General features: G+C 38.0%; 1 protein-coding gene across 1 annotated transcript in view; it reads left to right on the top strand.

The window, feature by feature from the left end:
- RNL (RNAligase) overlaps positions 1 to 25,025 on the top strand; it is a 264,836-nt gene that overhangs the window by 121,269 nt on the left and 118,542 nt on the right. Inside the window, exons 15-20 of the mRNA XM_089830995.1 lie at positions 5,294 to 5,373; positions 18,412 to 18,477; positions 18,614 to 18,897; positions 20,593 to 20,700; positions 22,897 to 22,994; positions 23,774 to 23,834. Coding sequence (XP_089687121.1) covers positions 5,294 to 5,373; positions 18,412 to 18,477; positions 18,614 to 18,897; positions 20,593 to 20,700; positions 22,897 to 22,994; positions 23,774 to 23,834 — 697 coding nt within the window. The remainder of the gene's footprint in view (positions 1 to 5,293; positions 5,374 to 18,411; positions 18,478 to 18,613; positions 18,898 to 20,592; positions 20,701 to 22,896; positions 22,995 to 23,773; positions 23,835 to 25,025) is intronic.

Here is a 25,025-nt window from a genome sequence, read left to right as displayed (position 1 = left end):
GCTCTTTTCACATTGTCATCTCCTCTATAGATCTTTTCTAGCTTGGTCCACATATCAAAGGCAATAGGGAAGTCTTTGACTTCCTCACATTCATAATAGTTTAGAGAGGAAGCAATGCCAGCCATCATTGTGTTGTGATTCTTTTTATCTACCATCTGATCCACAGTCAAAGGATTAGGAGGTACCACATATTGGTTCTCCAAAAAGTGTAGGCCTATATCTGCAATGGTGTTTCCAAATGCAACTTCATGAGTTCCTGCCATGCTTTCAAGTTTTCTCTGTTCATCTTAGGAATCTCTCTTCTGTGAGACATCTTGATCTTTAGCTTAGGTTGTTGAAACATTTTCTTCCAGCACCAACAACTCTGATACCAATTGTTGGAAATATAAGAGGAGTAACTAAGAGGGTAGGGGTGAATCAATTATCACTAAAACAATTCCAAATCCCTTAGATGTCAATACAAACTTCTTATTAACTCAAATCCTTGCACAATTCGGTTAGAACTAGATATTCACTATAACTTGGTAACAAAGCAATCTTCAGATATTAATATGTAATAACCTTTAGTAACTTAGTTGCAAAAAGATAAAGCAGTAAGAAAATAACACGAACACATAAGACACTAAGATTTAACTTAGAAACCCAATTTGGGAAAACCACCAATGCAACTAGTTACATCTTTTCACTCTTTTGAAGTGAGCCCTGTCAGGAGCCAACTCTTTAATGGTTACAAAACACACTGCTAGGTGTGACCTTGTTAAAGGATTTGAATCACCCTGTTAGGAGTGGCCTTGTTAGAGGTCTTAAGACACTTCAACCTAGAAATGCCACCTTGTTAGAGGATTTATAGAAATGATTGTTAAGTCAACTCTGTTAAGAGATTTCTTCACTACTACAATTGTTAGAGATTAACAATGTTTGACTTGATTGATGAAGCAATTGAGTTGCAGATTTAGATCACTGTTCTGGTTTATCCTCTGGATCCTTCCTGATCAAAATATTTTTTGCAGCTCCTTGGATGTTCTACTCTTAATTAGATATCCTTCTTTATTTGCATCTTATCTTCTTCCACAACTTCCATATTTCAATCCACAACTTTGACTTTTCATATATATGAAACCCAATGTCAAGTCGGCATGAATACCTTTACAAATAAACAATTAACGTCCACTAAGTCGGCTTGAATAACCAAAAAATAAACAAAACTATTTTGTTGTAGGTTGGTTGATACTGAAAATGAGTCACTTGGTTAACACTAAGTTCCTTGGTAACCGACCTGACTCGATTTACATTGAACTCCTTTGGTAACCGACCTGATTTAGTTTACACAGGAATCCTTCAATGATCGACCTAGCTCGATTTACACTGGATAATTGAACTTGGCTTCTTCTGAACTTCTGCTCAACTGATACTGGAGTCTTTAGAGCTCGGTTACTACTAGTAGTGCTCGGTTAGAGTGTAACTGGTGCAGAGTGCTCACAACAAAAGTGTGAATGAGTCTAATCCTTCAAGGCAACTCAATACCCCCCAAGGATCTCTAAGACTCCCTTCTCCCACACTTCAACTATTCACAAACTTCTAAAACAACTTCCACAATCTTCTTCACAAATTCCACAAAGTGACTCTAAAAGCCTACTTTGGATCCTAGGGCTCAAACTTGGAAATCATCACAACCCAACTCGCTGACTCCAACCAAGACTTGGAACACTTCAAGGGAACATAAAGATCAGATCTCCACCACAGATTGGACACCCCAACACTTACTACCACCAAATGCACTAAGAGGCCTAATTGCTCCTAGTAGTACTTTTATGGATTTTAGGGCAACAACTTGGAAATTCCCAGAAGAACTTGGTAAACAAATTATAGTTTTAGACACCGATTTGGGCCTTCTATCTATCCCCCAACTTCCAACTTCCTAACCTACTCTAGCACTCTTGAACTCATGCAGGCTTCTTAGGCCTAATTGGCCAAAAGAGGCTTGGAACACTTGGCAAATAACAAGAATGGGTTCCTAGGTTTAGAAACTGATGCGGAAGGTCTTTCTCTAACTTATCCCACCATGAAACAACCTTCTACCAAGTTCTAGACTTCCATCCCTTCGTTTACCCTACAAACCCTCACAAATTTGGTTGAATACATGTGAATATTCAACCTAGGGCTCGCTCATAGAACATTTAGATCTCTTGAGGCAAATCTGCACTTAAGGAATCTACAAGTACATTTCCTAACCTTGTGAAATCCAGGAGGCCGTTGAATTCCAACCATGGAATCACAAGTTAGGACCCAAAAGCCATGGAAACCCTCAATTTCAAGGTTTGCCGACCCAACCTTAGTAAAACAAAGATATCTTCTACCAAACTTAACAAAAATGAAGGAAACAAAGTGCAATGGAATTAGGATTCACAAATCTACCAACTTATGTTATCTGATCTAGTCAACTAATCCGTACAACTCTGTACACACAATAAATGCTCAAGAAAACTGTTTATATATCCTCAAATTTGATTTGTCTGTACAATGCGTCACACCTCTGATTATTTCCATTGTGTGGATGCCAAAATACATCATCGCCAACGGTTACAACAGAAATTTGAAAGGTTGGGACCATTGGGTGAAAAGTTGCACTTTTTGACAAGAAGTTGGCAACAACAAAATTGCAAATCAGCAACTTTTACAACTTTACGCTTAAGACAAGATTACTTGTTCATTTGCCTTCCCACAAAACTTATTAAGGTAGAAAGAACATAAAAACATATTATAGACTCCTATTTACTCAAAATATTCAATTTTAGGATCTTTTTGGACTAAGTGAACTTAGGTTAATAAGCACACCTGAAGTTCCTTGACCAAACATAAGATCATTGCTTATTACATTCAAAGTGAAATGAAAACATCTTGTTGTGGATCATTACATATCTTTCACAAGGTCATCCTATGCCTTGATCCACGTTGTGCCCTTGGTGCCTTGCACCAGTAACATCAATGACAATATACAATTGAATAATTGTTATCAACAATAGTATAGTATCCTAGTAGGATATTACCCAAATTTTTTTGCTGAAACAGTTTTTAGATTATAAACATATATTGTATGCAAATAAAATCAGCACAACGAACCACCAATGAACCAGTAAATAACCAGCAAATGCTCATTAAAATCCAACACTCGTTATTGCATTATACATCAGCAATACAATAACAATCAAGTTCAACCTTAAACTCATAAAATACAATCGGATTGGAGATAAACAATGCACCTGCAATCTCAACGTGAATTCTGATGTTAATCCACCGTAAATATGAAATGGGCTACGTCCAATCCACCTAAGAAGAGTCCGATCATTTTCGTCCTCAAGATCTTCAACAAGAGAAAGATAGTAGCTTCCCAAAGATCTCCTAAGAGAAAACCTGAGATTAGATCTCAAATCCAAGCATAGCTGAAAATGAATGAGACTCCCTCATTTAATGCTCGATGGCGACTGTTCAATTGCCTTCTTTCTTTTCATCTTATTCTTCTTTGTCACCTTTACCCCCACTTATAATATTACTTTGACCATTTTATAAGTCTACATTAAGCTCCCTTAAGCTAAAATTAATATTTTATGAATTGGACTTTAGGATTTCTAATCTCCCAAAAAGAGGACATTACAAGTAGCTCTTCATTGGAGATGTTGATTAATTGAGAGCCTATCATGAAAGTGCTTGCTATGCATTAAATTCTAAGGTTTGATAGCTTCCCAAGCTTTCTAGAAATTTTTGACACGTAAGACCACACATCATGATTAGGACTAGTAATCAACAGAGAGTGAAAACCCAAATATCTTTTGCTAGTAAATCCATAAGAGATTCTCGAGGAGATACACCTAATCCAAGGAATCTATAGGTCCTATCCTTTTCCCCTTTATTTTAGTAAGTAGAATGTTAGAACAAAACTATGCATGTGTAAACTAGAAATCAAACATTTTTTTTTCAATAAAATTTGAGGGCAAATAAAACTAAAAAAGCACAAAAGTAAAAATGCTCAATATGTAGAAAAGGAAACAAACAACACTATTGTCCATACCCATTTCACCACATCCCAGCCACCAATATATGTGCTAGCACCATCTATGCTACACAAAGTAGGACCAGCCTTCTCACTAGCATTGCCTATTGTCTCTTAACTAGTGCCAACAATTATCAATTTGGACAAGTCAAGGTATTTCATGCACACAAAGTAGGTGCCAAAAACTATACGAAATGAGCCCACTCCAAGCCCACAGAGAAATCTCCAAGTGCTGAAACTGTTCTGCTGCATGAAATATCTAAAGTATGCAGGGTGGCTTGTTTTGGGCATATATCATTAAATTCAAGGCATGAATTGGGTTGTTAGAATGCCTAGAAAAAGCCTTGTGAGGAGAAAGTTGAACAGAAGGCTATACATTGGGAGAAGTTTCATGGTTAGAAATTGTTTTGACAATCTTTGTAGAGGATTCCCCTTGATTAGGTAAGGCAGTTGAGGTGCTTAGTTATTGAATTGACATGTTCTCTCTAGGGTTGAATGCCTTGCTTCCTCTTAGAATCCCCTAGCTTGGCCCTTTTGGCCTTAGGGACTCCTTGATGAACACTACTGCATCTTGTATCAATCCTTTATTTTGATTGATGATGACATTAGTGACTACTCCATTTCATAATTAGATCATGAAACTTGATATTTTCCTCTCTTTCTAGTTCTCCTCAGTTAAAGCTCTTTAGGGTTTGTGTTTCTGCTACTTGGCTATTTCTATTTGCTTCTTCACTACATATGTTGGTATTTTCCAATGCCCATGGCATTGTAGATTTGGGCCTCTAGGTATATCTTCCTGGAATTTTCTATTTTAGTCTGATGTACTCTTGAGATTCATTAACCTACCTTTAGTCATCCATGGACAATAATATGTTTTTGCTCCTTTTAATCTGAATTTTCTCATTATTGTTTGACTTGATGAGTAGCACCTGAACCTGTCATTTAAGAACAGTAGATAGTAAAGTAAGAATCTAAAAATGTATTCAGTAATTTTTTTTTGCTTTGTAAATACATTATAGGAAATTCAGTTTCAAACTTTGTTTATTGTTTTCTTTCTAATCTGATTCTATTTATTATTGAAAACTGCACTGCTATATTATATTTATTCAAATTGATGTAATCTCTCAGTCCCATAGACCTTATTGGTCTTTTGTTGGACGTTAATATTATTATCTTATCTCATCTGGTCAAAATGCTGCATAATTTTCTGACATTGATGATGTGTTTGGCTACCAATTTTTGCAGCTTAGGACTTTCTTGATACGCAATGGTTTATCAATTCTTTTCAAACAAGGAAAATCTGCTTATAAAGACTACTACTTAAGGTGCGTGCATTTGGAATTTATAAAATCGGCTTTGTGTTGGGTCTCTGTGGATCAGCATCACTGTTGATTATCATTGAGCACACATACAGTTATATTTGTCTCCCATAAACAAATGGGCCGTCATACAATCAATGCCACAGGACAAATGCAGAATAGTTTAGTTTGCAAAAATAAATTAGTGCTGTTTTATATCCTATATATCAAAGATATTTACATATTTTCTAATGCTGTTTATGATGATGGGATGCGAAAACAGCAGCATAAACTGTAAAAACCCAGCTGATTCAACCTCCAATAAACACAGAATTTGTTACTATTTTGGATATTTTACATTTTGTCAAACACTTTGTGGGAAACCTTTATCTTGCTTTCATTTATTTTCTGACTTCTTTGCTTGCTTGAAATGTCTTCAAATGTAGTTTAGTTGCTTGCAAATGATTACTAGATATCTAGTCAAAGTACTAAGATACAAATGCAATCTTTTCTTATCCTTTGAATTCAAACATATGATTTCTACATGTAAAATGTGCATCTACAGCCAAAGGGCATTTTCACAATCACTTGACATGTTAACTCCAAACTTCCTTCAGTTGAAAGAGATGCAAGTAATAACAATGCAAATACTTGTATATATAAAGTAAAAAATCTGGAAATGAACTGTAGGTCTGAAAAGTATTATGACAACAAATATTGGAACTACAATCCAGCAATCAAAGTCTCATGAATATTTAAGTCGATAGGGTTATATGTGGGAGCTTTGCTCCTGGATTTTAAAATTTACCGCCGGAAAATTATCAGCCCCAACGGTTTTTGGATTTTATGGTGGATTTTATGATAAAGTCTAAACTAGGGAGTTAACCACTGCATCCTTTGTTGGTATGATTTCCCAACTAAAAATAGAAAGGGCCCTTCTTGATCAATCCCAGGTGTACTAGAAATAGTAAGTATATGAAATTGAGCCCAAATGAAGCCCAATTTGAGCAAACTGAAGACCAATCTAGAACATACAAAATTCTGGAGAAGAGAAGAACCTGCATTTAAAAATAACCTCTAGCTTAGAAGACTCTCTATCCACAATAATTAGTCTACGAGGCACACAATAATAGGTTAATCCCTCAAACTCCAATGGTCATGAAAATGGGTACAATACATAAACTGATTGATCATAGTGTGAATTTGGGAAAGGTTATTAAGGTGGCAAATTCCCAGCTTGACCTATGGCTTGCCTACAGACCCCTTACGTTGCCAGCTGTTACTAGAGCCTAGGGCAAATAACATTATTTTTCTTGTTCTTGTTTGTATTACTATAATAGATAATCATCTATTATTAGTTAATGGTAATTATTGTAAATATTTAGTTAGCTTTAGTTAGTTGTAGCTTTTTTAGCTTTCTTTCAGCTAGAATAGAATGTTTCCTAAAGAAACATCATTCCATTCTTTTGTATATAATGACCTCTCGGTCTCTGTTAATAATAAGCAAGTATTTTACGAATTACTTCGTAATATGGTATCAGAAACAATACTTCAAATTTTTCTGAAAATTTTATAATTTCTTTCGAAATTATCTGCTCCAAATTTTCGAAATCACTTTTGAATGTTGTATAGGGTTTCTGGTTTTTTCTTGGAACTTCTCTATTCTTACCTGGTTCTTGGCTAGGGTTTTAAGGATTTGGAAATTGCGATTTTTCTCCAGGCAAGAGAAAAATTGCGGCTCTACAACTGCTCGTGTTTTTTTGAATTTTTGGCTTGAAGTTTTTTGTTTGGTTTGCAACTTGTGTTTGCAGTTTTTGGGGGCTTGTTTTTTCTTGTAAATCGCGGCATACAAACTGATATTCAACTCTCATTTTTGCTATGCAACTCGTGATTCTGATCAACACCTTTTTTTGGTGTTTCAATGCCCGTTTTTCACCCATCTGCGTGCCCTTCGGAAAGGTTCTTGTTATGTAGCCGACGAGTCCTTTCGGAAAGGTTTTTGTTATGTAGCGGACATAATGTATCTGGCCGATGGATACCTTTGGGAAGGTTCTTCGGAAAGTATTTATAACCCCTTCGGGAAGCATTGTATTCATCTTATCATAAGATCTTATCATTCAAGCATAATGTAATGTTCTGGCATATGCAAATAATAATAAGAAGATTTCTGCTGTTCGTATGCATGTTCATTATTTGTGTGCAATTCTTAATTAACCTATGCGGTAAACATTTGGCGCCGTTGCCCGATGGACCTGGTACGCAGGCAGGCGGATATGAATTAAATGCCGAATCAGTTGAAAAAAGATAAGAATAAGCTGAAGGAAAAAGATGACATACGCGTTGCGTAGGAAAATTTAATTCTGGCTCAGTAGACAGAGCGTCGAAGGAGATTTCAAAAAATTGCTGACGGAAACAAAAGTGCGGAAGGATTGTTGAAGGAGACTCGACAACGGCTTGAGTTGGTGGAAGAAGCGAGGGAAGACTTTTTGAACCTGCATACGCCACGGGAAGAGAATCCTGACGGAAGGAGATCGACTCGCACGGCTCGGAGTGCCGAGGGAGCACGAGCGTGGAGTGACCTCTTCGTCCGAGATATACTTTCGGAACGAACAACTTAGGTTGACGAACCCTCTTCTTCACCAAACAGCGCGGAAGTCGAAAACAACACGGGTGTTGAAAATAGCGCGGAAGCCGAAAACAGCGCGGGTGTGCAGAACAGCGTGGGTGTCCACAACAGTGCGGGTGTGTAGAACAGCGCGGGAGCTCAGAACAGTGCGGGTGCTCAAAACAGCGTGGGAGTGCAAAATAGCATAGGTACACAACAAAACCCTCAACATACAATGATAATGGCAGGTTCGAAGGAAAAATTGCCTAAATTTGATGGTGATGAAGCAGCTGATCCCATTCGACATTGTAAAACATGTGAAACAATCTGGAGGGCAAATGGCATAACAGATGCAAACGAATGGATCCGATAATTTCCCGCTACCCTACGGGGTGTTGCGATTGATTGGTTTACTGATACTGATCCACAGAAGTTAAACAGTCGGGACAACATTAAGAAGGAGTTCATCGCAGAATTTCAACTTCTACGCGACAATAATGAAATTGTAGCGAAGATATTCAATACCAAGCAAAAGAAGAATGAAACAGTACGGGTCTTCACCAGGAGTTTGAAGGACTTAATCAGTAAAATGGAGAATAAGTCGACAGATGGGCTCCAGAAAAGATGGTTCATTGAAGGTCTTCACCTGAAGTTGCGGAAAAAGATGAAGATCGTGCCACCATCGACATACGATGAAGCGTACAATCAGGCAATGAACCTCGAAAGTGACCAGAAGACAAAGAAGAAAAAGAAGACCAGCTCATTAGATTCAGATGGTGATGACCCTTCAGGAGAAGATAGCAGCGACGATGATGAGGGCAGCAACAAGAAGGTCCGCGCCCTCCAGAAGGACATGATGCGGATGATGAAGGAATTCAAAAACATGAACAAGGAGACTAAGGGTAATGACCTATAGCGCATGGAGTGTAAGAAAGAAGGCCATACGAAGGGATCCTGCTCGGAAGATCAATTTTGTGAAATTTGCTAGATCCTCGGACACTCGTTAAAGGAATGCCCTTTCAATTTAAAAACAAGGACACTGTAGCAAGTGTTCCTGTCACAGGAGGCATCCCCGTTAGGAGGGAATGGGAACACCAGTACGGAAGGTGCCACATCGGGCAGATACAGAAACAATTGGCGCGGTCCAAACAACAACAGCAATAACAACAATGGTGGCAACAACAACAATGGAGGAAGGAGTCGAATTCAGTAAGATGCGAATGGTCGGCCAATTGTTCAATGCCGTGCATGCAATCTGTGGGGTCACTTCGCCCGAGAGTGCACAACGACGAACACACCGAAGTTGCTATGCCGATGGTGGACGTGGCGATCATGATGATACTAAGTGCCCGAAGTCCGGAGTAAACTTGATTACCGTAGGGACAGACGAGGAAGAAGTTCTTGCAATCACTCGGAAGCAAGCGAAGCTATACCCTGACCCAGCGGAAGAAAAGAAGAGACTGGAGGAAGCAAGGGCAGAGATCTAGAAAGCAACACAAGCAGAAACGAAACACCTGAAGGACCCGCCAAGTACCTCAGTCCGGAACTGTGCAGAACAGAACATTGTACAACAAATTTCGCAAGCCGAGATACCTGTCAGGATAAGTGATCTGTTGCTCACTATGCCTCAGCTCCGATCGGCACTCACAAACATCGTTCCCGCTGCTAAACTACCAGGAGAACATGGAAGGGAGCAAGAAAGTGGAGCAAGTACAGCGGACAAAAAGGAGAAGGAGAGTGGCGCAAGTGCAGAAGATCCGATGTTGTTAGCTCTCTCATCCGGACGCCATCCGACAGTCGTCGAAATGGGAATTCTCGGGACTATATTGACGGAAACAATTGTGGATGGAGGGTCCGGTGTCAATGTGTTGCTTGAAGACACTTGGAAAAAGTTGGGATAGCCGACATTGTGGCCACCTACCTTCCAATTGTTAACAGCCGATCAACACGGAATCAAGCCATTGGGAATACTCACAGCGCAACCAGTGACAATCGGAACACAACCATTCCTGTTGGACTTTGTCGTGATCTCACTGAAGCGGAGAGGATATGATGCCATTCTGGGCCGGGGGTGGTTGATACAAGCCAAGGCAAAGCACGATTGGAAGAAAAATACTTTATCACTCGAAAGCAAAGGCCGGAAGTATGTCATCGATCTACACACTCAGATGGTTGGAGAAGAAGCTCTTGTCGGATTCCGAAGGAGAAGAGGATGAGAGGAGGTAGAGTATGGAACCCGATCAGGAGGGAGTCCTATGATTGGAAGGAGATGACGATCTGGATTCAGTAAATGGTCTTTACCATTGGCAGATAGAGGATTACGAGCTCTTTCCAAGTTGTAATATGCTAAGGATCGACGAAGGTAAGAAAGAAGAAGGAAATGAATGTCTGAAGGAATACAGAGAAGTCGAAGGAGGAAATGAATGTCCGAAGGAACACAGAGAAGCCGACGGAGGAAATGAATGTCCGAAGGAACATGGAGAAGTCGAAAGAGGAAATGAATGTTTGAAGCAACACAGAGAAGCCGAAGAAGGAAATGCGGATATGACTGAAGCTAAAGGACAGAACATACAGTACAAACCCAAAAGAAGGAAAGATTCTACTGTACGACTGCGCCGGAATAAAGTACTACATCAAACCACAAATATAGCAGAAAGGTACCAGCAGCAAGGAAGACACGATACGGTCTGCACAGGCAACAAAGAGGAAGGGTTCAATAAAAGTTGTAGCAGTACAGAGTGAAATTGTTATTGACGGACAGAAGGGGCAATTGATGGAGTCCATGGTAGTGAGCTTCGGGAACAAACTGGGCGATATGGAGATGACACAGAACAGGCGTAGCAGGTTTCAACTCGGACAGTGGGTGTTGAAGTACGATGACCGGAATGAGATCAAACCAGGCAAGTTCAAAGTTAAGTGGGTCGGGCTGTATCAGATTTGGGAAGTAGGGGACAATGGAGCAATCAAATTATGGACTTTGGATGGACATGAAGTGCCTCAGGCGGTGAATGGGTCGAAGTTGAAGATATATCACGGGCGGAAGACTTCTGCATAACAAAGTGGCCTTCGGGAGACCCCTTCGTCATTGCAGACCGTCGGTGACGACGGTCGCAGGGTAAACTGACTTGGCTATTCTGAAAACAAAAAAAAAAAAAAAAAAAAAAAAAAAAAACAAAAAAAAAACAAAAAAAGAAAAAAAAAAAAGAAAGTACCTTACGGTTTAGTACCGTACGGATTTCATTGCCACCGTACGGATTCCATTGCTAAGAGTACGGATTTCATTGCCACCGTACGGATTTCATTGCTAAGGTATAGATTTCATTGCCACCGTACGGATTCCATTGCTAAGGTACAGATTTCATTGCCATCGTACGGATTCCATTGCTAAGAGTACGGATTTCATTGCTACCATACGGATTTTACAGTAAAGGGGCACTGTACGGTTTCCATAAACACCATACGGATTCCTCAGAGGATGGAATCTTCCGTACGGTTTTCAGAGAAAAGAGCACCGTGCGGTTTTTAGGGGAGTATTGTACGGTATTCAGTATATGCAGGGAGGAGCACCACCGTACGGATTTCACAGTAAACAAGGAATACTGTATGGTTTTTGATATCTAAAGGATGGTGTACGGGTTTCAGACAATCCAAATTGTGGTACAGTTTTCAAGATGGTAGTACGGTTTTGTGGTAGTGTACGGTTTAAAGAGCTTGAGAAGGATAATGTACGGAATTTGAAGCCACATTTTACTTTGCATCGTACGGATTTTGAAGACTTCGGAGGATATTGCAATACGGCATTTCCAGAAGATTGAAATAGTGGAGACGCCTTCAGATTTGTTTCATCAAAACCCGTGTGCAGGAAGGAGGCATCCATATGCAATCAGCAGACAGTGTCAAGATTGAAGCCGTACGGATTTCATCACAGAAGGGTGACAGGAGGTTTTCTAAAAAAAAAAAAAAAAAACGACGACAGAATCAAGTTGTTCAGATTGAGTGACAGATGATGCCAAAGGGAAGGGGACGCATCCGTGGTTGCCAGAAAGAGTGCAGAATCGGCAGAAAATGACAGAAATGGTGTGTTCCGTGTAGTTTTGTGTGTTCGGCGCTGCCCCAAGACCCCGCGGGGGCGCTGCCCCTCGACCCTGCCGGGGGCGTTGCCCCCTGGACCCCCAGTCGTGGCGGATATCAGTCGTGGGAGTCTAACCAGTTGAGAAGACTTGGAGCTACGGCAGGCATGGAGTGTCTGTGTATCAGAGGCACTGAGAGTAGGTGTTGGTCGTGAGGCTGTCTCGGTGGATGCATAGAGAGCTCGGGAGGAGCTGATCATCCAGTTGGAGGCAGTGCAGCGACACTTGGTTCAGTGTACTCGGAATTGGAAGGCAAAAAGCGGCACAGGTGGCTATTAGGGTCAGATGTCAGATTGGCTAAGGTGACAGTGTTGAAGACCAGTTAGTCAATCAATGTATTTTGGTTGTTGATTTGTCTCAGAGATTTGTAATAGTCGTTAGGAGACAACTTTTTTTTTTGGGGGGGATGATGTTGTCGGTAGAAATTGTGTATCGGCCGACGGGTCCCTTTGGGAAGGAAATTGTGTATCAGCCGACGGGTCCCTTCAGGAAGGAAATTGTGTATCGACCGACGGGTCCCTTCGGAAAGGTTCTTGTTTTGTAGCCGACGAGTCCCTTCAAAAAGGTTTTTGTTATGTAGCGGACATAATGTATCTGGCTGACGGATACCTTCGAGAAGGTTCTTCAGAAAGTATTTATAACCCCTTCGGGAAGCATTGTATTCATCTTATCATCAGATCTTATCATTCAAGCATAATGTAATGTTCTGGCATATGCAAATAATAATAAGAAGATTTCTGCTGTTCGTATGCGTGTTCATTATTTGTGTGCAATTCTTAATTAACCTATGCGGTAAACATATTTGGAGTTGTTTTTGCACACTGAGTCGTTTCTTGCTTCATTGAAGCTTTGATCTGCTGCAAAAACGATGTGTTTTGGCTTGCTAACTACATTATTCTTTGCAAGTTTGACCTCCAATGGCAACTAACTAGGGTTTTCTAATTTTTAAGCTCCAAATTTTTTTTTAGATTCCAAATTCTTGGCGGGTTTTTCAAGAGCTCAATTTGGTAGTTATCAAATTTTTCTTGGTGCCTTGATTTTCATGCCTCGATTTTTGAGCCAGCTGATCTAGAAATTGACAATAGATTCCTTCAAGGTTTTTTGAGCTCTCTTTTGGGTCACTCTCCAAATTTTCTCGGTCTTCCTATTTTTTTTGCCCCGAAGAACGTGCCTTCATAGATTTTCACATTTTTCATTGAAAAGTGCCATGGCATCTCTGACAAACATTTTGCTCGAGCACAACTCAAAATTCAATGGTCGAAATTATGGCACTTGGAAGCAATGTATCATAGCAATATTTGAATATCGGAATATTGATCAAATTGTTTTGGGTGTTACGAAGCGTCTGATTGCTCCTGGTGCTGATCAGCATACTTGGGATCGGAATAATCGAGAGGTGGTGATGCTTCTCAAATTATCCGTGGCTAATGATCAACTATCTCAGATTCCATCCGATAGAACAACTGTGGAGATATGGACAAATCTTTAAGGTCTTCATGAGACTTCTGACAAAAGAAAAGCTTTCTTTTTGAAAGACACTCTATTTTCTATTATCATGGATGAGCAAACCTCGCTCTAGGCACACCTGAATAGGATTCAAGAAATTTGTTATCAGTTGCTTGCCATTGGTCGCAAGATGAAGGAAGAGGATATTGTGGTTATCAATCTTCGGAGTTTACCTAAGTCCTATGAGCATTTTATCGAGACTCAAAATCACATCTTTTGACGTTGATCTGAATTTCACTGATCTCTGCACACTTCTGTTTTAGCAAGATTGGTGGAAATAATAGTTCGGTAGCAGTTCCAGTGCCACCTCCATAGAGCAAGCCTTTGCTATTAAATCCTTTCAGAAGGATAAAGGCAAGTTTCAACAATCGTCTCAACAGAAGTCTTCTACTTTAGCATCAGATGGCTCCCGAAAGAAGAACATTCAATGCAACTATTGCCACAAGTTAGGGCACATGAAGGTTGAACGTTAGAAATGGTTAGCTGCACAATCTACATAATCAGGTTCGTAGCCCAAAGAAAACAGTGTAGAGCACAATGAGAAGACAAAATCTGCCTTTTTACGCCTTTATGGCTAAAAGACCTGTAGATCATGTGAAGTCATCTACCTGGTACATTGATTTAGGTGCCTCTCCTCACTTTACCCACCGTAGAGATTGGCTCACTAACTACCAGCTTTACACAGATTCTATTATTTTTGGTGGTGGAGAAGAGTACACTATTGTCGGCAAAGGCAACATTCAGATATTGTCTGCTGGGAAGAATTTCATTTTCCTCAACGTGTACTTCATTGCAGGGATGGAACTAAATCTACTCTCAGTTAGTCGGTTGCTACGACATTCTCCATAGTTGGATGTCACCTTCAGTTCACATCAGTGTACCATCATTGATAGGGCGACTTAGTTTGTTGTTGCAGTGGATCTTGAGGATGATGGTCTTTTTCGACTTACTAATTTTGGTGATTCTCGACTTAGCTATGGCTGCTCGATGGTCTTCTATTAACACACTTTGGCATCTGTGATATGGGCTATTAAATGTGCGATATCTCTCACAGCCTTCTTGGGAAGAGCTTGTCCTTGGATTGTTAGAGATTCAGACTTGGTAGCTTGGAATTTGTGATGCATGCCAGGCTGGCAAGTAACATCGTACACCTTTCACAAGTGGCGATTCATGGCGAGCTTTTCATGTACTTCAGCTTGTTCATGCCAATATTTGCAGCCCTATGGCCACTCCTTCCGTTCTTGGGTCTGTTGTTTGTTGATGATTTTAGTAGAAAAATATGGGTGTATTTCCTTAAAAAGAAATCAGATGTATTTCCTAAATTACAGAAGTTAACCTTCAGTTGAAAAAGAGTTTGGGAGATCTATTATTACTCTTAGATAAGACAATGGGGGGAAATTTTGTTGTAATGATTTCTCTAGCTTCTTGGATACTCATGGTGTCAAACGCCTGTTAACAACACCCCAAACACTACAACAAAATAGTGTAGTTGAATGTTGGAACATAACAATCACTCGGCTCGATTCATGCTAGAACACAGACATGTTCCAAAGAAGTTCTGGGCAGAAGCAGTCAACATTGCAGTTTATCTTTTGAATTGGTCACTCACAATGGCAGTCAAAGGTAAAACTCCGGAAGAGACCTGGTCAGGTCGCAAGACCAGAATCAATCCCCTGAAGTTTTTGGTTCCCTTGCTTTTGTTTGGATCCCTGATGTGTCACGCACCAAGTTGGATGTTAAGAGTCAAAAAATCATGCTTGCTGGATACAGTAGTCTTCACAAAGCCTATCGCCTAATTGATGTTGAGACATCTTGTTTCATCTACAGTCGTGATGTAGTCTTGATGAGCAGCAAGGACCATTCATGCCTGTTTCTCTTATTCTTGATCCAGTAGACCAGCCTATGAAGGCTCATGATTTGGGAGTTGGGCTTCCATTAGGTCCACCTGATGGGAAGGCTCTAGTAGCTCTTGCAGCTCCAATTGTACTAGTGATACCTGTACAGACACCTATAGCTTCTCATGCAGGATCACCTCGATTCGTAGATTCTTTATCTAAGTTTGATCTAGATTATCCCGACGAGGAACCTGATCACCAAGCATCCCCTGATTAAAACATTAGTTGTTCTCCTCTCTGGCCTTAGTGGTGGGCTAAGACACTTGCCGATTTTTAAGATGATGAGCTCATTGAGGGGAGCACTGCTCGGAAAAAGAGCAAACCCACAGAGTTTGTTAACTTTGCTCTGATGGCCAACATTCACAGTGTGTTTGAGTCTCAAACATATTCCGAGGCTAAAGGAATACCAGAGTGGGAACATGCCATGACATCTGAACACCGGAGTCTACTGAAGAATCACACTGGGGTCCTTTCTAATCTTGCACTAGGGAAGAAATCCATTGGTTGCAAATGGGTTTACACAGTCGAAAACAAATCAGATGGTACTTTGGATAAATACAAAGCTTGTTTAGTTGCGAAGTGTTTTTTTTAGTGTCAGGGCATTTAATTATGAGCAAACCTTTGCTCCTACTACAAAGATGAGCACCATCAAATTAGTCCTCGCAATGGCAACACAGTTTGGCTGGAAGGTCCAACAGATGGACGTTAAGAGTGCTTTCTTGAATGGTGATCTCCATGAAGAGGTCTTCATGATGTAGCCTCCTGGTTTCAAGGTTGCTGTTAAGACCATCAAGTTCTCAGATTGGTAAAAGCTCTCTATGGCTTGAAGTAAGCCCCTCGGGCATAGTACATAAGAATTGATAAGTACCTCAGCGATCAAGGCTTCCAAAGGAGTTCTTAATACTTAAATCTGTACATCAAGACTACCGACAGTGACATCATCCTTCTGGTTATTTATGTGGATGATTTGATCATCACTGGTAGTTTGACATCTTTGATTTAGGGAATCAAACATAATTTATGCTAGTCTTTTAATATGAGTCATGACTGACCTTTGGCTGATGCATTATTGCCTAGGTGTTGAGGTTTGGCAATGATCTTATGGTATATTCATCTCTCAGTCCAAATATACCACGACTTTGTTAGACAAATTTTGTATGTAGGGTTGTGAGTCTACATCTACCCCTATGGAGAAAGGTCTCGAGTTATCAACCAAGTCTTATTCTCCTTTCGTTGATGATACTACATATATGCAACTAGTAGGCAGCCTCATATACCTCTCTGCTACTAGGCTTGACATCAGCTTTGTAGTCAGTTACATCTCACTCTTTATGACAGCTCCTAAGGATGATCATTGGGTGGAAGCAAAACGTGTGCTTCGTTATGTGATGGGCACTTCAGATTATGGACTTTTTACTCGAAATTCTAATCGTAGGCTCAGTGGGTTCACAGATTCAAACTGGGTAGGCTCTGTTGACGATAAGAAGGCAACTTCTGGATATGTGTTCAGTTTGGGATCTGGTGCTATAACATGGACCAGTAAGAAGCAGCAGGCAATTTCTCTCTCCTCTATAGAGGCCGAACACAAAGAGATTATTAAGGCAGGATATGAAGCTGTTTGGCTTCGTCAGATGCTTGGAGATATGCAGATGTTAGCAGCAGGACCGACTACTCTGTTTACTGATAACAAAGGCGTTATATTAGCCCGAAATCAAGTCTTCCATGAACAAACCAAGCATGTGGATGTTCACTGTTACTACATACGATAGCTGGTTGAAGATAGGATAATAGATTTGCAGTATGTTCCTACCACAAAGACATTCTCACCAAGATTCTTGGTCCTTATAAGTTTGTCAAATTCAGAGGACAGCTTGGTGTTGTAGATAGATTAACCATTAAGGGAGAGTATTACAATAGTAGATAATAGTCTAATATTAGTGAATGGTAATCTATGGTAATATTTAGTTAGCTTTAGTTAGATGTAGCTTTTTGGCTTCTTTCAGCTAGAGTAGAATGTTTCCATTCTTTACAATCGTTTACTAAGGAAACACCAAAACATCGTTCCATTTTTTTGTATATAATGACTTCTCAGTCTCTGTTAATAACAAGCAAGTATTTTATGAATTACTTTTTAATAATTTTTGGGATGAATTGGCTTTTTGGCACATTATTGTAGATGCATCTTCTCAAAGACATTTGGCCTTATCAGCTTATATAAAGACTTCACCTATCAATTAAAGCGATTAAAAGTTCTGCAAATATTATATAGGGTCCTCACTTTCTAAAATGGTATAATGAGGCTAACTATTAATCACAGAATTATATATAGTTTTTTCTACATACTTTTCTCGAAGCTCATCCTTTGATATTGATTTTGGTGTGCTTGTAAATCGCTATATAATTTTTGAATGGAATCCTTTACCAATTCACTAGTCTTCATATAGAAAATAAGAAGAACCCAAATTTTAAATGAATCTTCATGGGCTTTTGTTTGTATGATGCTTACAGACTTGACAATTACTATTTTGCATAACTTTTAGTTCTCATTTACATTTTTTATTGGTCAACTGAAGTCATTTTCTGTGCTTAGAGATAAAGACATTTCAGAATTTTTAGAGTAATATACTGTGATGTCGAATGTTATCATCAAAGCTGAAAAGTAGACATGTGACTGGCAAAACTAGCAATATTTTGAAAAATATGGGGGAGGAACAACCTGCTGTGTCACCTTACCAAATTTGATTGATTTTACATTTAGCGGTTGGAGTTTGACTATTTATTAGTTATACTGAGATAGTTATGATTCAGTATTACAATACCCATCAATTATATGCAGTTGAAGCTTTATTTGAAATTCTTTTCATTGCCTTGTCTGATTCTTTGCCTTTTTGAATACTGTTCATATTTAATCATATGCTACGTTTGACAGGCAAATGAAAATCTGGGGCACATCACATGCAAAGCAAAAGGAAATGAGTAAGATGCTAGATGAATGGTAAGTCTGATTCTGATGCTTGCCTTGTTTAATTACTTACCATTCATAGATAATTGCATACTTTGGTACTTTATGACCTCTGTTGAATTTGTTATTATATTACTTGCATGATTTATTTTGTTTTACCTCTGTAAAGGGCTCTTTACATTTTAAAAAAACATGGAGGCAGACAGATTCCTTCTTCGACTTACCTGTCAGAAGCTGAACCATTCCTTGAGCAATATGCTCGCCAGAGTCTTCAAAATCAGAGATTAATTGGATCTGCAGGAAATTTGATTAAAACTGAAGATTTTTTGGTTGGTGATGTGGGTGGTTTGACTGAGGAAGATGACTTGGTCATTGGAGATGAGCAGCTACCTAAGACACCTCCTGCAATGGATAAAATATCCAAGGCTCAGGGAATGATAGTCTTCTTTCCTGGTAAGCTCCGTTTTTCTATAAATATTTTCTGTAGTAGATTGGTGAGCTGGTTTTTATTTGTGCCCAGATTTTTGCACAAAATCATAATCTCCAGGGACACGGGAGCTGCTAATATAATTCACTTTCTGAGAACTTGAACAGTGAAATCAGTCTGTAATTAATAAAGTACTTAAAATCAGTGGACTTAATACTGTTAAGTGCTTGATCCAAAACTTAAGGGTTTAATGATATCGTGTTTTCAGATGCAATCACTGCTAATGATAAATGAAACATAAGCAGGTTGTCTTGAACATAGTAGAAAACGGCAAGTAATGTACTTATTTGACATGTTCTTTAACTTTTGTTTTCTATTAGGATACTCTGAAAAATTTCAAGGAATTGTTAGAAGAGTACTTTATGGGTAAAATCACAACCATACAATTTTGCAATTAGAAAAAGGGAAAATTAATTGTGTGTCTGAAAATAGCAGAGGTAGGTGGACTGAGCTCTAAAATCATGTCGAGTGTTCATAGAAATGAAATTATGGAAGGAATGCTTAAATTAATTTGTATTTCAGAGAAATAAAAATAGAGCTTACAAAGAAATGTGAACCCAAATCATAACCAGAAATTTGAAGTATCCATTTTGAAAGCAGAAAATTCAAAATACCATTAGAAAAAGAAGAGTGGATCTTTGATAGAGATCACAGGATAGAGAAGGGGCATTGAAATTTGCAATTCTCATCAGCACAAGAATGCTCATTTTTGTGATGAGTTCGAAGCTGTCTCAATCTGAGAGGAGGAAAATTGAATATCTGGCTGGACACACGATCTCCTCAAATTGCAGGAGTATTAAAAACATCAAAGGAAGAAATTTTAGCAGCCGAATAAAGAAGCTAGTGATGCAGTTCTAGACTAGAATTGATGGTGGAGTTTGAGAAGAGTTGTTAAACAACTTGTAGTAGACAGGATATCTGGTAGGGCAAGCTAGCTTTTAACCTTCCTAGTAATAGGGTATCGTCCAACTGCTATTAAATGTCCTATGCCAAATATTTGTGTAGCTCTAGGATAGTTTGAGCTTTCAGTCCATTAAGTGCTTTTGAGAATGATGTAATAAATCTAGTAAGTCTATCCTAACCCATAAAATGTGGTGACCAATGAATCATACTCTTTGTATAAGTGAGAAAGCTAGAAATTTCTGGCTAAGATGACAGCGAAATGAAGATGATCTGTGGATCTGATTAGCTCCATTTCATCGGTAGTAGTTTTCTTCTCATTCCGAAATGTTTACTTTAATTCTGATTTTGACCAAGATTCAGTGCACTGAAAAGACTCATATGTGGTTGCATTGTAACTTTTTGTTGAGATTGTTAGAGTTCTCTGGAATGAATATTTGAATTAAAACTTCAGTGACCATGCGGTAAGGAGTATAAGGCAGTTTTAAAATCTGCTTTATAGAGAGATGCTTGGTTTTCTAATTCCAATATTACAACGTCATTCTCTACAGATCTCAATTATATTCGAACTTTCCTAGTTACAGAGGTAGTTTGTTTTGGTGCTCCGTAGAATTTCATTGGATAGATCTACTTTGCTGAAGCTACATGACAATTGATCTTTGCCAAGCTATGTGACAAAATTGATTGCAGAGAGCATAGTCCTTTCTGCTTGATGTTAGTTTTTCTGGTCACTTTTCTTATATTATGCTTTATGCTTTCAGGAATTCCAGGCTGTGGAAAATCTGCAGTCTGCAAAGAGATTGTTAATGCTCCTGGTGGCCTTGGAGATGACCGACCATTGCGTAGTCCTATGGGTGATCTTATCAAAGGTATGCAAATTTAATTATTAAACCTTGTAAATCTACATTTTAATGATTGGATTGTGAAACCGTCTCAATTGACAGGTAGTGCTGTAATGCTAAGGATTACAATCCATATAAAGCTGTAGAGACAATATTCAGATCCATCTGAATGATTAGAAAAATACTCAATGAACTTTCCAATCTATCTAAAAGATATAATCAGCAGGAAATTGGCAGGCAAAGTCCCCTAAAAGAATAAAGTTCTATATACCTTTAGATATGATTCAGTTCTTATGTTAGGGCAAAGGTGCTCTATCAATCTATCCTAGTCCCTGTATTGTTAGTTTAAATAAGTTCAAGATGAAAATCTGACAAGGTTTATATAAAGGTTATAGCTTTCACATATGAGCATTTATTCGTATATGTTATACATAGATATATTGAAATCTATCAAAAAACTTTCATACAGCTTGGACTTTAATGATCAGAGTTAGATGCAAGTGACGTGTACTTGCATTGCCTAATGCTGTCAATATCTGCAACCAATTTCTAAATCAGAATGTATGGCCATTTAGAGAAATGTACTCCTGAATATTTGCAATAAAGGTTTAATTAGATCTGTTTCCTATATTGTACTTATATATATGAGATTGACATTGTTTATATATTTTTCTCTAAAGTAAATCTATATTTTAACTGTTGTTCCTTTGCCCTTTTTATTGCTATCATCAAGCTAACTTCCAACCATATATCATAATGAATATGTATCTGCTTATTTTCTTGCATGCATATGCACCATAAGACAAGACATAGCTCAATAATTTGATGATGCAAGCCAGATCTAAAAAGGAATAACAACTTAAGTATAAACAACACTTGGTTTCAAGGTTAAGTGGAATCCCAAGTTACCGCATAAATGAATAAACAACATTGATATAAAATTTCACACCATCAGTCTGCTTCCATTTGATCAGTGAAATCATAAACACAAATGGAACAATATTTTAATAGCACAGCATATGACTGTCTTTAAGCATATCTTGTGCCCAAAACACTTAGTTATAGGTTATAAGATGCTGACTGACACCGTCATTCAGCTACCATTTAATCAGTGAAAGCACAAACACATATGGACTAATATTTCAAATTTTCAACAGCACAGCATAGCGTTAACATTTCATTAAGCACATCTTGTGCCTAAGACACTTAGTTATAAAATTATAAGATGCCAATTTTTAGGACTAGAGATGATCATTGTTTATCCAAAAGTCAATGTTTTAAAGCACAAATGCTTAAAGGTTGCAAAATGAACGCGATCAATTTTAGAATGTTTCTTTTGTAAATTCTTTATTTATGATGGGTCTAAAATTGGAGCTGTGCATGTGAATGTGAAATCTTGTTTCTTAATATTGAGTGGAAAATGATAAGAATGAGGAGGTAGGGGATATCAATTCTAAACAAAGCAATGGTAAGTAATATGACATCTAACTAATATTAGGGTCCGTTTGGCTGTGGGAATAAGAATATGGGAATAGGAATATGTATTCTGGAATTGTTATTCTAGAATAGAAAATAAGAATACGTATTCCTATTCTTGTTTGGTTTGGTCAGAATTTGATGGGGAATTCACAGACCCAAAAATTTATGTTTTTTAAAATAAATAAAACTGGAATAGGAATACGTATTCCAATTCCACCTATTTAGGTGGAATTGCAAATGCTCATTTTTGGGTCAAAATTGGAATACATATTCCTATTCACAATTCTGTTTTGGTGCACCCAAACGGAGAATTTGAAATTTTAAGAATTTACATATGCTTATTCCACTCATTCCCACTGCCAAACGGACCCTTAATGGATTTAAGAGAAGTTGGAAGTTTAGGTGAGGTGTTTATTGGACAGAAATTAATGGATTTAGTTTAAAAGATAAAAGTTTTGATGCATAGACATATATATTTTTTTCCTCTTCAAAGGTATTCAATTTTTTTGTTCTTAAGATTGCAATAAGGGATTGCTACATCTCTGTCAAAACAATTTTCTATGGATGGCATGTTATTCTATATGTTTTGATTACTTGGTTTGGTGCCATTATTTCATCTTTTTTTTAAACTAAATTTTTCTTGTGAGCATGAAATAATTCTTTTGAAATAAATGTTATGATTTGAGATATACACTTTTAATAATTCTAAAAGCTTAATCTAACGTTATATTGAATTCTTTACAGGAAAGTACTGGCAGAAAGTGACTGAAGAGCGGAAAAGAAGGCCATATGAAATAACTCTTGCTGATAAAAATGCTCCAAATGAAGAAGTATGGAGACAGGTAATTTGGAGACAAATGGTTGATAGTAATACTTGTCTTTTACTTCTTTGTGCAAGGCATAATGTCTGTTTAACAAATTTCTACCTGGGGATCTGTCCCGCTTCCCCATCCCAAAAACATCCCCAGGATAGGGGACGCACACTTCAACATTGGCATCTAGAGGAAATTCGACTTCAACTCTCAACATAACACCAAACTGGCATATGAATTCTGCTAATTCTGTTTTTTTAAGGTTCAATTATGCTCAAGTGCATGATCTATCCATGTTTTCATATGAATATTCTAAATTTTGCTACATATGTTAGTTTTTCCTATCCTTATATGGCCATCCCTTAGCCATTCCTAAAATTGGCAAAAAGGTCTTCTGCCCTGGAAACTCGTTCCCCATCCCCTGCCGTACCTGTTGCAAAAAAATGGGGTAACCTTGGTTTAACATTGAATGCATGGCTAACACATAAAGGTCAGCAAGACAATATGAAAGGTCACTGTGTAGAAGGCTCATTTGCCTGCAATATTTCAATTAAGTTACTGAAACCTGTATGTATTGCAGTTTGTCATTTGCATTTGATGTATTAGTTGAGAAAAAGTGAATTTCAGTAATTTTCTAAAGCAGGGGATGCAAATTAAGGTATCAAGAGAATACATCTTTGAATGGGAGAAGGAAAATGAAGAAAATGGAAGAGCAACAAGTACTTGATTAAGGGGGAGCACATCTTTATATTTGCTTTCTCCTAAAATATTGTCTCCATTATTGATATTAAACATTCAATAAAATGCAGATTGAAGACATGAGCAGGACCACTAAAGCAATAGCAGTACCAGTTGTAACTGACTCAGAAGGTAGTTTCTTGTCTTTTGGCTTTCTTTCTTGGAAGTGACTTGATCTATTCCTTTAGTTTTCTACATTGATTAAATGATATATGGTATGTATTTGAATATAATCTTATGGTAGATATGATGTATTTCTTTGTTTGTAGGATTGTGATTTCATGTACACAGATGCATACTATTTTATGAAAATGTCACACACTTTCATAAGATTTCGTGTTTACATTCACAGCATGGAGAGCACAAGATATAAAATGAAAAAAATCTTTTATAGGACTTATGATATGTAGTAAAACATTGATCTTTGACAGTCATCCACCATTCACTACATCTAGATGGGATTTTACAAATACAGGTATGGTGGTTGTGGAACAGACACCTTGTCAGGAACAACCATTCATAAAGAAAAATGAAAGATCCCCTCTAGCTTGATGACTGCAAGCTCAGATATTTTTTGGAGTTTATTCTAATCTCTTTATTTTTTTGAGTTTTTGCAATATTCTTAATTTTTCTTTTGTATTTTCTGGTTTTTCTGATTATTTTGTTCTTTTCTTGATTCTTGCAAATATTAAAATGAAGTACAAAGAAGCTACAAACTGAAATCTCAAGTACAGATGAAAGGTGCGACAAATAATCAATTTAATGAATTCTTATTGTCTCCAAAATGCCAAGAAAAATACCCGAATAGGTCTTCTAAGATCCAAAATTTCCTTGAGAGGTTTTATTCCACATAACATACTCTAATTTCATGTCTGTAACAGCATGTTTGAAACTCCAAATTTTTTCCTTGAGTAGCTTCCCAAATCCCACGGCCTGCTAACTAAATGCTGCAATCAACAACCTGATGTATGACAGGGTGGGTGCGTGTAATGCCTCCCTTTTTATGAGGAGTGAAACATATAAGGATAAAATAAATAAATGTTGAGAACGTAACCTGGATAATGCTACAGGTCTGTTAGTACGGGCTGTACATTCTTCTATGGATAATATATATCCAATGATTGACAATTAACACATTTATACCTTCCCTAGAGAAGCCAGCAATTTCCAAAAGGTGTTCTTGTTTTGCATTTAACTTAACTAATGCTTAGTTTTGTTAATTATATTCAGACTCCTTGAAATTGGCGATTTAGGGATAATCTTGTGTTATTGTCAAAACTAATACTCATGTCCCTTGAGGGACATACCCTCTAGATGGGATAT

This window comes from Cupressus sempervirens, chromosome 5, assembly GCF_028749045.1.
Source record: "Cupressus sempervirens isolate cs-2001-9-10 chromosome 5, ASM2874904v1, whole genome shotgun sequence".
Taxonomy (NCBI): Eukaryota; Viridiplantae; Streptophyta; class Pinopsida; order Cupressales; family Cupressaceae; genus Cupressus; species Cupressus sempervirens.
This window is presented reverse-complemented; position numbering and strand designations above follow the sequence as displayed.